Source organism: Toxotes jaculatrix, chromosome 11 (assembly GCF_017976425.1).
Source record: "Toxotes jaculatrix isolate fToxJac2 chromosome 11, fToxJac2.pri, whole genome shotgun sequence".
NCBI lineage: Eukaryota > Metazoa > Chordata > Actinopteri > Toxotidae > Toxotes > Toxotes jaculatrix.
Window position 1 is genome coordinate 12,804,769 of NC_054404.1, and position 14,624 is coordinate 12,819,392.

The 14,624-nt window shown below is 38.5% G+C and overlaps 2 protein-coding genes across 2 annotated transcripts; both read right to left on the bottom strand.

Moving 5' to 3' along the window:
• Positions 1-223: 223 nt before the first annotated feature.
• On the bottom strand, positions 224-6,922 carry LOC121189185 (rho GTPase-activating protein 19-like). Its single transcript, XM_041049068.1, has 11 exons — positions 6,844-6,922; positions 6,255-6,508; positions 5,585-5,665; positions 4,795-5,004; positions 4,352-4,578; positions 4,126-4,212; positions 3,427-3,492; positions 2,777-2,992; positions 2,595-2,690; positions 2,171-2,285; positions 224-1,552 (listed from the first exon to the last, which is right to left on the bottom strand). The coding sequence occupies exons 1-10, from the start codon at positions 6,888-6,890 to the stop codon at positions 2,175-2,177; spliced, it is 1,395 nt and encodes a 464-aa protein (XP_040905002.1). The 5' UTR covers positions 6,891-6,922; the 3' UTR covers positions 224-1,552; positions 2,171-2,174.
• A 2,603-nt stretch (positions 6,923-9,525) lies between these two features.
• LOC121189915 (pyrokinin-1 receptor-like) lies at positions 9,526-13,214 on the bottom strand. The gene is made up of 7 exons (XM_041050393.1): positions 13,059-13,214; positions 12,764-12,860; positions 11,900-12,105; positions 11,129-11,350; positions 10,873-11,050; positions 9,989-10,369; positions 9,526-9,611 (listed from the first exon to the last, which is right to left on the bottom strand). Exons 1-7 carry the CDS (start codon positions 13,206-13,208, stop codon positions 9,526-9,528), a joined length of 1,320 nt encoding a protein of 439 aa, XP_040906327.1. The 5' UTR covers positions 13,209-13,214.
• Positions 13,215-14,624: the final 1,410 nt, after the last annotated feature.

The following is a 14,624-nucleotide window of genomic DNA, read 5'->3' on the forward strand; positions in this document are numbered from 1 at the left end:
GGAAGATGAATTGCACCTAAAATGCTGTAACTGACTCATTATTCGCAACTAAACAGCACCACCTTGTGGCTGCAAGTGAAACAATTTCATATGTTTTCTAGGGTGGGCAAATGAAAAACAAACGAAAACACCATGCCTTCATTTAGGAGATGTGGTAAAATAAGAAATGATTACTAATTCTTCCTACTGAAGAACATTTTAAAGAAAATGACAACTACAGACGGCAGCTTGATGTCTTTTAATTACAGTGAGTTGCATAGCTTCACAGCAGCACCAACATGGAAGTCACATATTTACATGGTCAATTAAGTTGACCATGATGGCAATTATCACATTATAGCTAAATTGTAACAGCTTGGCAGAGTGACCACTGAACTGGAAACTGCTACTGAAAGAGTAAGACACCAAGGTGGTTTTAAAATTGGCTCAAATTCTCCCAGAGAGCACCTGGGTTGACAAAAACAGTAAAAGGCAACAGATTCATCTTCATGTGCATTCAGCCAATCATTGAAAATAAGAAAGATAAAAAATAGACAATAAAATTTTAAAATAATAAAAATCATCTTGCACTAAACAGCTGAATAACAGAAAAGACACTTTGAATGTAAAGATATAAGACTGTACACGAAGTTGCATAATAAAAACTGGCCTGAGAAAAACTACAATATAAGCTCCAACACGAATATAGTTTTTTTTAAAAATGCAGTAATTTAAAGTATCAGAGTGTCAACACACAAATGTTAAACTCATGTGAGGACAAAGTATTTATATAATCTACACGAGCTGGTTCTTTGGCCTTTCACTTAGTATCTCCCATCTTCCATTCTTCAATCCCTATTAGTTTTCACTCCCTTACTTTACTGCCACTTGAATGGATTCTTTATAAAAATTTCAGGATACTCTTAAAGCTATTGGGAACTCACTTAACTCGAGATATATTCACTTTAAGGCACATCTCTGAATTCACCACTTTCCTAATAAAAGTCTTGAACAGTCACCAATGACTGTGAGACTAAACTAACTACAACTCACAAGCAAATTTAACGATTAAATAGAAAAGCCTGCACATCACACTGTCCCATTACATCTGATGCACTGGATTCAAGGACTTGAAACATCCAGATGACCAATGATAAAAAATAAATACAATTAGGTTTGCAAATTAAATAAAAGTATGTTTCAGTCAATGATAAAGCTAAATACCAACACATATTCTGGGTTGTTTTTGCATTCTTAAGATCATAGAGGAAATTAAGAGGATAAGAAAAATGGCAAATTGCATTGACCTAAAATAAAGCATGTAACATACTCATGTTTATCCATTAACCTTTATGCCACTTAGCTTAAGTAAAATTTCCAGACTGCAAAACGTTATGGTGATTTTCCTTACCTTCTGCTGATCTAAACATGGTGTCAAAACAAAGCTGTACAGTGCATTACACTGTTTAGTTTGAGCTGATGCCTCAAGAAGATCCTTCAATGAGCCTAACATTACAGTTACACTTAAGTTTCCCTAGTTGTGAACAGCGCATTCCTTTAAAGACGATTAATCCTGGAGGAGATGGCAAGAGACAGAGGGAAAAAAAGGATTAGGTAATTTTTAATCCTTTCAGCCGAGTACATCAGGCATCATTAGTAATGTAAGCATTGTTGAGTCAAAGCTAGGCCAGACTTGCCTGTGGTGAACCACAGACAGATGGCTGGAAGTGCCAGCAAACTCCTTCGGCACAATCGTGAGGAAAACTACTTCTCAGTGGTTGATGACAGTTTTAGGAGTGAATAATGCTGTTCCACAATTTCAATGTGACACTTTGATTGGTTTTGGGTTAAATAAAAGAGAATTACTACGAACTAGAATTACTTAAGAGTTTCTCCATACATGTACATCATAATCATAGGGGAATGTGATAGACAATTTCACCGTCTTCAAAGCTTTTGAGCTGGCCTAAATTTCTTTCCTGTTACATCAGCAGTGCATAAAGTAACAGTTAGTCATTCTGACATTGTAGATATGTATGCTGTAGCCTACCACTGTGGTAGGTGGCAATGCGTTCCAATAGTGAAGATTTGGTTGCTCGTATGTTACACGAAGCACAGGTTGTCAAGTCACATCCTAACATGCCATGTTTCATAACTTGCGTGCTTTGTGATGTAACAATGCAATACTCACTCCTTCAGAGCCAGTTTTTTTCTGTTCCTTGGCCATCAATAGAACCAGTGGGTAGAGAACCCTGCGCTCTGCTGTTTTCTTTCTCTGTCAGTGCTTGGCCTCCCAACACCTTCCTCTGTTTTATAAACAAAAAGTGATTACTGGGAGATGAATAGTTTTGTAGAGGACAGGGTTGTTCTAAAAAAAAAAAAATTGCCTAAAGATTTTTCCATTGCACACAAACATGTTTTTCAGCAAAATGAAATATGTACGCATTGTGTGTGCTTGCAGCCTTATGTTCTGCTACTCAAACCATTGTTCAATAGCATGAAAACTCTGCATGGTACCTTCAATTCACTGTGTTAGTGTGAGCATGTCAGAGCAGAGTAGTATCAAAGCTGAAAAGTGAGGGTTATGTGTGTACACAGGAGTACTGTCAACAAACCTTGATAATTCCACCCAAAGAGCGTGAACGCCAGTGTTTCCTGCTGAATGGTGTACGAGAGTCTGCTGGAGGTGTCAGCAAAGGCTGCTTTTCAAACTACACACAAAAACACATGAGATTTAGGGTCTGGGTTGGAAGCAGTTTATCTAAGTGTTATTTTTCCTCACAATCGACCACCGTACCTGTCGAATGAGCTTCTTCTTTTTGGCAGACTCAGGCATGTTGCTGACCTGCTGGTACAGCTCTTTGAGCGCAGATTCAGTATAATTTTGAGTCTCAGATGACCTGGCGGTGCAGGTGTTGCTGACCTCACTTGATCTCATGAAGGGAGAAGCGGGGGCTGTTGGTACCCCAGCCATCGGCCCATCTTTCGTCCCAGAACGCAGGGTCGAGTCATCCTAGAAAGGTCAGACATAACATGTGACCATATATTCCAAATATGTTATCTCACTGAAACAGCTAAATCTTTTTGAGAAGTGTGACCACCAGAAAACGCATACAGGTGAGTCACAACAAAGTGAACAACAAAGAAATAGATTAAAATCTGAATACTGAGACTGTATTCAGAGTTTGTTTTGAAAGGTCCTTTGAAAATAATAAAATTAAGTGCCCAGCATCAGATAAGAGCCTCTCAAGGTTCTGAATTTAGACCTGAAATAACTAAAATTAACCATATGCCAAAAAATACTACATTCAAAAGTTAGCAAAGAAGTTAATGTGGAAAGAAGCTTTGACAATAGCTTTAAAGACGAATGCAATAAGGTGCTAACACTCTTTTCATTAAGATGAGCTTGGTTAGACAGAAAAAAAGAGAAAGGACAAGAACACTCACCTTTGATTGAAGAGATTTTGATCCTGTGAAGTATAAGCGGGCATATTCTTTGACATACACAGGTGCCTTCAATGAAAGTAAACATATACATTAAATGTCTGATGAAAGATTGTTGTGAAGAATGAATCCATCTAGCATAATTATAAATTAATACAACTGGTATTTATAAATTCATGTCGTTATTTTCACCTTAACATGGTGTGTTAAAACCAATCTTCCATTTAGAGGGGTTCATTGTGACTAATATAAAGAATCAGTGTATATCAAAGAAAAAATATTATCCAGTCATCAGAATCTAAAAGGCGGCTGATTGCAGGACACTTTGATAAACAAATAGCCTGTATTGATTTTACTTTCACATGCAAATTCTTCAGTCTCTTTACCCTTGTTTGCTTTTCTTGTAACCCTGGCAACACCACCACTTGTCATGAAGTGTTTTTGAAGAGAGGAGAAAACATCACAACAACATGGGTGTGATATACTATATGCTTATTTACCCAGATGTGTACATGAAAGTAAGGTTTAGTGCAGAATACAGGCAACATCAACAGATTAAACAAAAAACACCTTGTTGCTATTCCTATCGGACAGAGAAAAGCAACAACAGAAAGACATGATGCATTCAGTCACATACAATTTATCCACAATTACAAAACAAGACATCAACTCCACGAAGAAACTGGCTTTAAAGTAGCTTACCTTGAATAGTTTTTGTGAGTGCCTGATGAGGAATGCTATGCCATTATTCAGTTTCTCAATGTTTCCCTGCAGATCACTTGCCATCACCTGCAACATAAAAATATAGAAAAGAAAAATAATTCTAGAGAAAATTCAAGAAAACTGTTACTTGACAGCAAACATGGTGAGGATATAGAGGGGTTGTAACATACTTAGAAGGTGAACAAAATCAACCAAAGGTGTTTACATTTTTGGGCCAGATGATGTGTGGAGCAAACATTGTGGCTAGATTTTTTGCAGACATCTTGTTGATATGCTGATTGCGAGCGGTGTGGTACAGCAAGTCCAGTAGCAGTTTCAACAGGCTGCGGTTGGCTGGTGGGAGCAGCATGAAAAGCAGCTGAAATGCTTCAATCTGGCGTTCCTTGTCAGGCACATTCGTCTTATCCCCCTTATCATCAAAGCGAGTGAGCTCTGGACACAGCAGATAAGAGACTTATTACCAAAGAGCAAAGGGGTCACAAGTATTTTCTTTTATTAACTTTATAGTGAACTGAATATATATATATATATATATATATATATATATATATATATATATATATATATATATATATATATATATATATATATTTTTTTTTTTTTTTATCTTGAGCCAGAACAAGAATCTGTGTATGAGTCAACCAATACCTCCAATTTTCAGGTGAGCATGATAATGTCTGTGCGTGAGCAGGGGCTCTGGCAGCTCCCCCAGGTACGTTTTCAACAATGTGGCTGCATCATTGGGATGGAAGTCGCCTGTCTCTAGATCTATCTCTGCCCCAGCATTCAGCATCTCCCTGAGGGCTGCCTGCCTTAGGCTGTGGCCTGGCACACGGAACAACCCCTCCACTTGAAGGTCTGAGGGGCAGGAGAATAGGATGGACAGAGACAGGCAAAGGGCAGAGGAAAAAAAGAAATGCAGTGTGAAGGCAAAGACACATAGTGAAGGAGACACAGGAGGACAAAGGCACAGAAGTAAGGAGAGAGACGGAGTGAATGAAATGGAAGGAGAAAGACAGCAGGAGCAAAGTGCTTTCAGATAAATTATTGACTCAAGCATTTGCTCCCAGTGTCCACTTTCAGGGAATGACATCATTGCTTTCTAGAAATAAACCATGACCTCATCCTAATTCACTGGTCTCCAACTAAGTTAAAGAACAAGTAGTAAGAGTTAGGATAGAGCATTGACGCTTAACAAATCCAATTCTTATAAGAGACAAAGATGCATGCTGATCAAGCAATTTGACTAAATATTGCTAGAAGTAATGAAATCACGTAATTGCTAATGGTGTTTTTCTGACACAAATCCTGTCTTGGTTAGCAATTTGTTACCTTATATGGTCAAACATGCAAAATGCATGTAGTCATCACAAACTGCTTTGGATGAAAGTATCCTCCACATGGCAGAGGTTATGCAGGGATATGAAGTGATACTCACTTTTACTCAAGTATTCAATGAGCTGATAGATCTGTGCTATTCCTTCTTCAGTTAACGGTGCACCAAAAACCACTCCTTTGTCTGAAAAAAATCAAATGACATAGTAAGACTGATTGTACCCTTTGTAGACCAATCATTGTGTTTATACATCCATTTTAGAATTTCAAGACAAGAAGAAAACTACTACGTTTTTTTTTTTTTTTTTAAATCAGGTGTTGTCTCTAGAGGTTTTATGTGGAAACTGAAATAAGATGCTGCTTTAACTACCAATTAATGTGTCAACTGGACCTGAGTTGATTTGTTGATTAACTGATTAGTTAATTGATAGATAGTTAATTGGAAACTACTATGACAATAAATTAATAATTTAAGTCATTTTCTCACACACAAATCCTAGATTTTGCACTGGTGGCAATCTGATAATGTCATGTCTGACTTTAGCGAATTGTAATGTGGCATTTTCAGTGTTTTCTGTCATTTTTCAGACCAACAACAACAACTGACAAAATAATGGGAAGATTATTCAATGAGAAAGATAATTAGTTTTAGCCCTACTATTAATTATTTGTGCAATTTATAAACTGGTCTAAAATGTCAACGTATATATACACACACACCACATTTGTCTAAATCATGCTTTCCGATACTGAGAACTCGTTGTTAGCCTAACCTTTCCGTTTCAGGAAGTTCAAAGACCGTAGAAAGCCGCTGGATGAAGGCACCCGAGGCTCAGACTCTCCGGTGAGCTGCGCAAACTCATCCCCCGGAAGGTCTATAAGACGAGTGATATTGCTAAGTACCAAATCCGCGTAGGTCTGTGGATGCTCATGTCTCAGCCTCTCCACAAAGAAGTCCGGGTTGAAGATCACAGGTTGGCTTGCGTTGTTCTTTTCCTGGCTGACAGACACACTGCACTTTGTCTCTCTGTCACAAAGAAATACACAGGCTGAGTTAGGGTTTATCGTAAGTTACATAAGTTACCGCTTAGAGATGTAGAAGCTGGTAACTAAAATGTAACTAAAGGAGGCCGATATGAATTTAAATAAATAAATAAGCGGACTAAAGTTTAGCAAGTTGCTAGATTGTTGCTAGGTTAGCTTCGTTGGCTAGCGCTATGAAAGCCTAACAACGACTTACAATACTGAGGTTTAAAAATAAAGATATGTTATTATAACTAATCGTCCCAGAAACCTACAACTTATACCACAGTTGTGTAACTTCTGTCGATATAATAGAAGAAAAGTGGGAAAAGTGGGTACCTTCTTTCCAGTTTGTGATTGTTTTGGGGATCATTTTCAGCCGCCATCTTCGTTTTGAATCTTCCGCTGTTTCATTTTTAGTCCCGCCTACACTGTTGTGATTGGTTGAAATATATAGACGTCACTGGGAGGGAGGGGCGATATACTTTGAACACAGAGCCTGCACGTAGAACCTGAGCCAACCGCTGCTGAGGTTCACACATGAATGAAAGAAGTGCATGGCAATGCAGTGTGATTATCGAGGGAACTGCAGAGTTTGGTGATAAGTCTTTGTGGGTCACTACTAGCAACTCCCTCACATTGCAAGTCGTCATTTGATCTTTTGTTAATATACAAAAAAAAGTGTTTGCTTCAACTCTAAACAAAATCCTTACCCACTTTGTCTCGGTCTGATGGGTTCTCAGAGTGTGGGTAGGTTGATTTCGGATGCACAAAATTAATTCTCATGATCACTGGTCAGTGTCGGTGCTGGTCACCTAGCAACCATCTAATAATACGCCCTGCCAATCAGTAAATCTTGTGTATTCATTAAATGTTTGGTTATTAGATTATGCATTCCTTTTGTTTATAGTTCCATTCACTCATTTGAAAAGCTCACAGGAAACTGTTAAGTCAGATACAGCATCTTACAGGGCTCTCAAGTTTTGAATGCAGGCAAGAGTGACATCCCCCGCCCCCCCCAAAAGACACCCCCTGATTGACAGGTAAGTGACAGGCTCGACTCCTGCAGACGTGCTTGATTCCTCCCGGTTCCATACAACGGCGCACCAGAGAAATTTACCGGTATTTTTTTTCAGCGTGAGAAATACAATGTGTGGCGGGAGTGCGTGACAAAAGACGCTCTCTCTCAAGTCTCATGCTCAATGCGTGAGACTTGATAGCCCTGAATCTTAGCAGGGGATGATACGTTATACACAAGTTTTGAACTAAGGCAGTAGAGTACTCACATCACTATTTTGCTGGCGTGTGTGTGAGTAACTCAGTCAATAAATATCCAGAGGGAGTCCGCTAAAACGAATAAAGTAGTCTAAGGAGCAACAGAAAATATGGTCACCCAGCCTAGATATTAATGATCTGGATCTCAAAAATACAAACAAAAACTGGGGAAAGTCAAAGTCTTGGTAATCTCCAGGAGGCATTCTCACATCTTTACTTCTTGGTGCTAGGTAATTATCCACACCGAAAGATGAAAAACATCAAGACACTGCTTTTTTTGTTCCCAGTTCTTCTTTTTCTTTTAATTACATAAACAGTAACTGACAAAAATTCAACCACAAACTTTCAACTATAATATCTTTATATCTATATTTTCATTATTTTCTTTCACAAAGCTGAAGTAAAAGTAGGGGAGAAGTCAAATTCTAACATGTCTGATTATTTTCAAAAGAGTTCTTTAAATCAATCAATCAATCAATCAATCAATCTATCAATCTATCTATCTATCTATCTATCTATCTATCTATCTATCTATCTATCTATCTATCTATCTATCTAATTCCCAACTGACAGTCAGTTGTTTATTGACATTAATTTTCAGACTACACTGAATGGGGGTCAATAATCAGAATGCTTTGGTTCTAAAATTTGTCACTATATATAAAAACGGACATCAGCCTTCAGAAGCCGTATGTATTTATGGCTGGTTGATAGGCTTGGTCTCAGCTAAATCATCATGTCTCCTGCTGGTGGTTGTCTTGACAACACTAAAAGAATTTTCTACTCCACTCCACTCTACCCCATAACAAGTCTAGACATTTGGCAAAATTCTATTCAAATCACATGCAAAATACAACAAGATTCACAAAGGTATAAAATCTGTCTCTGAAACATGTTGGATATCACAAATTACAGAAAAAATGAGGAATGTGCAAAAACATAGGTTCAGTTATGTGAGCTCCAAACTGTTTTTTGAAACTACCATAAAATAAAGCACAGGATTGTGAGCAAGCAGCATGTCTATGGGCAAATGCAAAGATCAAATATGTTCAAACCTTTTTTTCAATCCTACCATGTTGTCCCCTCCTCTGTCCCACCCCTTTCCTAGATTGGAAATTGAATGTATATTTTACATGTACAGATATCATTTCAGTAATGCTCTTGAACAACAGTTAGTTAAAACTCAGCAGTTTGTGAACAGCAAGTAATACTCAATACGACATCTCTCAACAAATTACAGTTCTACACTGAATGTGTTCACATCAGTCACAACATTAAAGCCACTGACAGGTGAAGTGAATAACACTAGCCATTTGTTTTTTGCACATTTTAGAGTACTGCACTAGAAAAGGTTGATGAAAATGACAAAATAAAATAAAAAAAAATTTTAAACATTTTTTTTCAGTTGTGCAGAAATGCTTTTCTAGTATGCTCTGAACAATGTTCTGCTGGGAGTCCTTGAGCCTGGCATTCATGTACCACCTACCTAAACACTGTTGCAGACTGAGCACACACCTTCATAGCAGTGGTGTTCCCTGATGGCAGTGGCCATTCAACATGAAAATGTCCCCTGCCACACTGCAAAAATTGTGCAGGAATGTTTTTAGGAACATGAGAGAGTGTTCAAGGTGTGGATTTGGCCTCCAAATTCCCCAGATCTCAATTCGATTGAGTATCTGTGGGATGTGCTGGAAAAACAGCACAGATCCATGGAGGTCCCACCTCACAATTTACAGGATCTGAGGATTAAAGGATCTGATGCCACAGAGCCTTGATGCCTTCAGAGTCCATGTCACGACAGGTCAGAGCTGTTTTGGCAGCACAAGGGGGACCTACACAATATTAGACAGGTGGTTTTAATGATTGGTGATCGGTGTAAATTCGTAGCCAGAGAAAAAAAAGCATCTAAAAGAACAGAATTGTTGCTTGACAGTACAATACGGGTAAATCTACATACTCTGAAGACACAGTAAACATTTTTACAATATTTACAAAAATTGACTGATAACTTATAACATCAGCTAGATTTCATAACACTGAGAAACTCTAACTGCAATAAATGGACAAAGAAAAAAAGTTGAATTTTTGGAAAAAATATGTTTACTTTCTGTATGCCTAGGTAGTCTGAGAGTAAAACACATAATTCAGAGTGTGTTTTGTTGCAGCCCATGTTGAAATGGGCTTTCATGAGTATCCCCATCCCTCTGACTTGGTTTGTTAGTGACTATATTTCTCTTTTTGTCTGTCGTCTCTCGACACCATTTACCATCAATCCTCTCTCTGGATGTTGTGCTTGTTTCCTCATTGGAACTTCTCTGCCAAAGCCAAGTCATGCTTCCATACTTCCAGTAGCAGTGAGGCCTGATCCTACCCAGAGTTCTCCAGCATGCTCTACGAAATGTGTGGGAGGAGATACAGAAAAGCAGCGGGTCCAGAGCACCGTTGATATACCACAGTGGAAGTGACAAATACGATTTCAGGACTGTGTAGACAGAAAGGACGGTGTCGGACCACACAACCACATAGACCTGCATCAGCGATGAGGCAATATCCGGAAAGTTGCAAACAAAAAAGGCCACCACAACTGCACCTGGAAAACAAAATACAGAAGATGTAGGTCAAGTGTATGTAGCGTAAATGACCACAACGTGCAATTATTTGGCATCCAGTAGCATCTTTGGTCCAAATGCAAGTCATCAAAATCTATGAGAGATCATTACAGTGGAGTAACTTGCTGCCTGTAATAACAACAAGAGCTCACTGGAGGTCCATCCTCTCTTTGCTGAGGCAATCAATTTATCTGATTAGCAGGACAAGATGACATGGCTGATCAGATAAATTGATTAGCCAGGTCATCAATTGATGCAGTGTCAACATCCAGTAATTTTCTATGCCTATTTCACTTTTTACCTTTAATATCCTGACAGTTCATAATGAGACACCTTGCAGATGCTCATGCAGGAAAGTAGTCACCAAGCTTCCAGAATCACATACTTTCCAAGGACGTAAATGAGATTCAGTCTCCCACTATGGAGTGACCAGACACTTGGACCTTCATATAGTCTTCATCAGACTTAGATAGCCATGGCTCACCCATGAGTTTCAGAGCTCTTTTTTCATTTAAAAGTAGCTTTCCATTCTGATGGCACTGGACATCTCGTCTTCCTTCCGGATCCAGCCGAGTGAGACCCATGTTTCTCCTTTGACGTCCGTTCCTCCTCAGGTAGAGCAGGATGAGTAGATAGAGAGTGAAGATGGAGACCAGTGGGACCTGTAGTTAGAGAGGAAGATGTTGAGAGAGGTTGATGCAAATAAGCAAATACAATTTCCTGAATAGCATTTATTTCACCAGAAAGAAGAATCCTGCTCTCAGGAGTAGAGCTCCTTTGTAGATGTGTGCAGGATCAGGCTCTATCATCTCACACATGGTGGAGATATGGAAGGCATTCTCTCGTGTGGTGGCTGTGTAGTCCAAGATGCAGGCACGTGCCTCGTCATAGACCAGGGCAAAGGGCACTGCTGAGACCAGAGAAATAATCCATACTAAAAGAAGGCATGGCAGCCTAGACTTCTGTTTGAAAGCAAGGAGAGAGGGTAGAAAATAAAATCCATTTGTTAGACTTTGTTCACAAAGATTGGTGAAATGCTAAATATAGGCTGCATTTATTGTATTGTCTTCAATTTCCTTCACTACCAGTGTGTGCATTTTGTGAAGACTGAACCTTGCATGTATCCAGTTTCCATCCTTATTTCTTTTGCATTTTATTCTTGGGCGCAAGCATATCATAGATGAAAGTAACACATTTTGTCCTTTCTTGGCCAGGTTCAAAGCATGTTGCTTCTAAAAATATACCTGCATCTAAAAAATGTCTGCAGTACATTTTTTGAACATGAAAATGCTCTGTATTTCAAAACATGCTTTAATTTCCATTGGTATATACAACATCTTGTACAGTGTATTCCTTGACTACAAGAAATATGTTTAATGTGAATTTTTGGGGCAAAATCTAACATGAACATCACCACATGATGGCATTTGTGGACAAATGTACCAAACATAGAGGGAGAGCAGAACACTATTGTGTGGAAACAGTATATTTTTGTTGCACAAATACTACACCTTCATGCTGGAAACAGACCACATGGTGTGGCAAATGGCTGCATAGCGCTCAGTGGTAAAGGTCATGATAACCCAGCTTGTGGTGGCACAGTACACTTGGCGGACCATGAAGTAGACCTTGCATACTGTTTGCCCCAGACGCCAGGGGTAGCTTTCCCAGTAATACCGATACAAAGTCACTGGGATGGTCATCAACTGCAGAATGTCTGAAATATAAAGAGAATAGAAGATGGACATCATTTGGAAAACTCACATTGAGGATGAATCCTTGAAGAACAGATGTTTCTGTGATGTGTTTTCAAAAGGAAAACTAACACTGACAGTATTAGTTTAAAATCATTTGTTCAAATTGTAATTGAATGTGTTTGCAGTATGTATGATAAAAATAATGATTTTAATTAAAAACTGGGACAATTTTTTTTTAAATTATTTTTATTACTCCAAACTATGATGTTGCCATATTTACACTGAAATGGAACAAGAAACATCAAAAGCACTTTCAATGATTGGGGTTTGATGAGACTAATTCAATCAATGCAATCGGTGACATGCACTGTATGACTTTAATACATTTCAGAAAACAAGCCTGAAAAACGTCCTAGGAATAATTGAAATGGAAATACAAGTTGCATTTCAGTTGTATTTGAATTTGATAGGCACCAAATTCACTTTCAAATGCCATTTGCTAATTTGAAAGTGACACTTATTTTCTTTATAAATATGGAAGGGTCATACCTAGTACTAGTATGTACCTAGTACATAGTTTTATTAAATTTGGATTATAAATTAAATTTCACTTGAATTGATTGCTCATTCAATATTGTCAGCAACGGTTTTCAATAAATTAAAGGTAGTAGTATGTACCTGATATGACTAGGCTGAGCAGGTAGAAACGAATGGCACTGACTTTCATGTGAGCGTCCGCGAGCAGGGTCAGTATGCTCACACCATTGAACAAGACCTGTTGAACATTGGAGAACAGGATTCAGTAGTTCACAATGTGAAAATGAATATTACTTGCTGTAAGGTTATTATTAACACTTTGTACTGTGACTTGGTGCTGCAGCTTTACTTGTATTTTATCATCACATGCACCACTCTGTTTTGCAGTAAAATTGACTGATGTGCCAAGTGTGTCTAGTAAATTGAGTGTTCATACTCCAAAAAAGAAGACGATGGTGTAGAAGATGGTCATGGGGACAGCTATTGCCAGAGGCTCACTTTTGGTGGCACCAATGTTGAGCTGTGGCATCTCACTTGGGCTGACATTACAGCTGAATAGAAAAGAACTCTGCTCCGAGAGGTTCATGCTTGGGCAGCTTGTCGAGAACTGTAAGGATGAGAAACAGTCTTTAAATTCAATGAAAGAGTTGTGTTATGTGTAATTCAGATATGATTAATTGACAATGGCCATTAGCAAGCATTATTCGGGTCAGATACTGTTGTTTTAAAATAGTCTGTTTTTAAATGCTTCAACACCCATTTTTTTCATGAGATTTCATAAATTTGGTGTCCACGAACAGGTAGCGCAGCGTAGAAGAAGGTGAGAGGAGGAATGGTGCTCGCTGTGCGCTTGCTTTCTCATACTAAATAAGGATATTTATAAGAGACTGACCTCTCAATTATTAGCTCTGCAAAAAGAAAATGAGTCTCAGTGAGGGATAAATCTGCAGCTGCCATTCAAAAGGTGCCATTTACAGTTCATCATTTTGCATTTCCTTGTTATCATAGTCAATGTCTTACAATAAACACAGAGTTACAAATATTGCCAAACACCACAAATACAGTGATTTGCAGCTTCATTTGACAAAAAGAACACAGATTTTATCTTAAACCTACAGAGAGCGTAACTAAATCCAAGAAAATCCACTTTAGATGAGATCAGAGACGTATTAAATCCTGCAATGCATAACAGACGTGCTCATATTTGAAGATAAAGGGAAGCTTAACATTAGAGATCAGTGTGCTCACAAATGATTATTGAAAGTCAATCATCCTGAGTGAACACATTGACTCAGAAACCTGTTCTGTCAGACCTAATAATGCTGCTTTCTGTGAACAAATCATCAAAATAACTGCAGTTTATTAAAAGGGTAAAATAAATATCAGAGAAAAAATATTAATTAGAGGCAACAGCATGCAGAGTCCACAGTAATTATATTAACCTGTCAAACATCTCATTGTAATTCAACAGGGATCTGATGGGTTTCATAATACCTCATTAAAATCTAACACACACTGAACAACCTGTTACACTACAAATTGCAATATCAAGATGATTCAGCCACTACGGTACAATTAAAATTGGCCTAAATGAAGGTATATTGGATCAGTAATGTGTAGACTTACCTTCTAGAGGTATAAAGGCAAGATGAAGCCCAACACCACTCTTCACAAGCACAAAACACCTCTTTGGTTCTCTCCCTCCTTCCCTCTCCGACTGTCACAGACTCTCTCTCTCTTCCCCTCTGTGACTCTCACTCACTTGCTGTCTCTCTTTCGCTTCCTCGGTCTCCCTCTCTCCCCACACATACTGACTCACATATAGACGGTCACAACAGTGGCTGGTAGAAAATCCTAAGTAGATCAAATCAGCTGCTTTAACATGCAAGAGACTGTGTGTGTAAAAAAAGCAGTGAAATGACTGATGGAAACACAGTGACCTATTCTGCCATCAGCGCTGTTTCTGCAGGGATATTAGAAATGACACAACGCTGTTACACAG

Coding starts and splice junctions, on each gene's coding strand:
- LOC121189915 (XM_041050393.1), bottom strand. CDS start 13,208: ATGAACCTCTCGGAGCAGAGTTCTTTTCTATTCAGCTGTAATGTCAGC. Junction 11,051..11,128: donor GAGCAGGATTCTTCTTTCTG/GTGAAATAAATG, acceptor CTCTAACTACAG/GTCCCACTGGTCTCCATCTT. Junction 9,612..9,988: donor TATAGTCACTAACAAACCAA/GTCAGAGGGATG, acceptor AATATTGTGTAG/GTCCCCCTTGTGCTGCCAAA.
- LOC121189185 (XM_041049068.1), bottom strand. CDS start 6,890: ATGGCGGCTGAAAATGATCCCCAAAACAATCACAAACTGGAAAGAAG. Junction 5,005..5,584: donor CATTGAATACTTGAGTAAAA/GTGAGTATCACT, acceptor CCTGCCCCTCAG/ACCTTCAAGTGGAGGGGTTG. Junction 2,691..2,776: donor AGAAGAAGCTCATTCGACAG/GTACGGTGGTCG, acceptor TTTTGTGTGTAG/TTTGAAAAGCAGCCTTTGCT.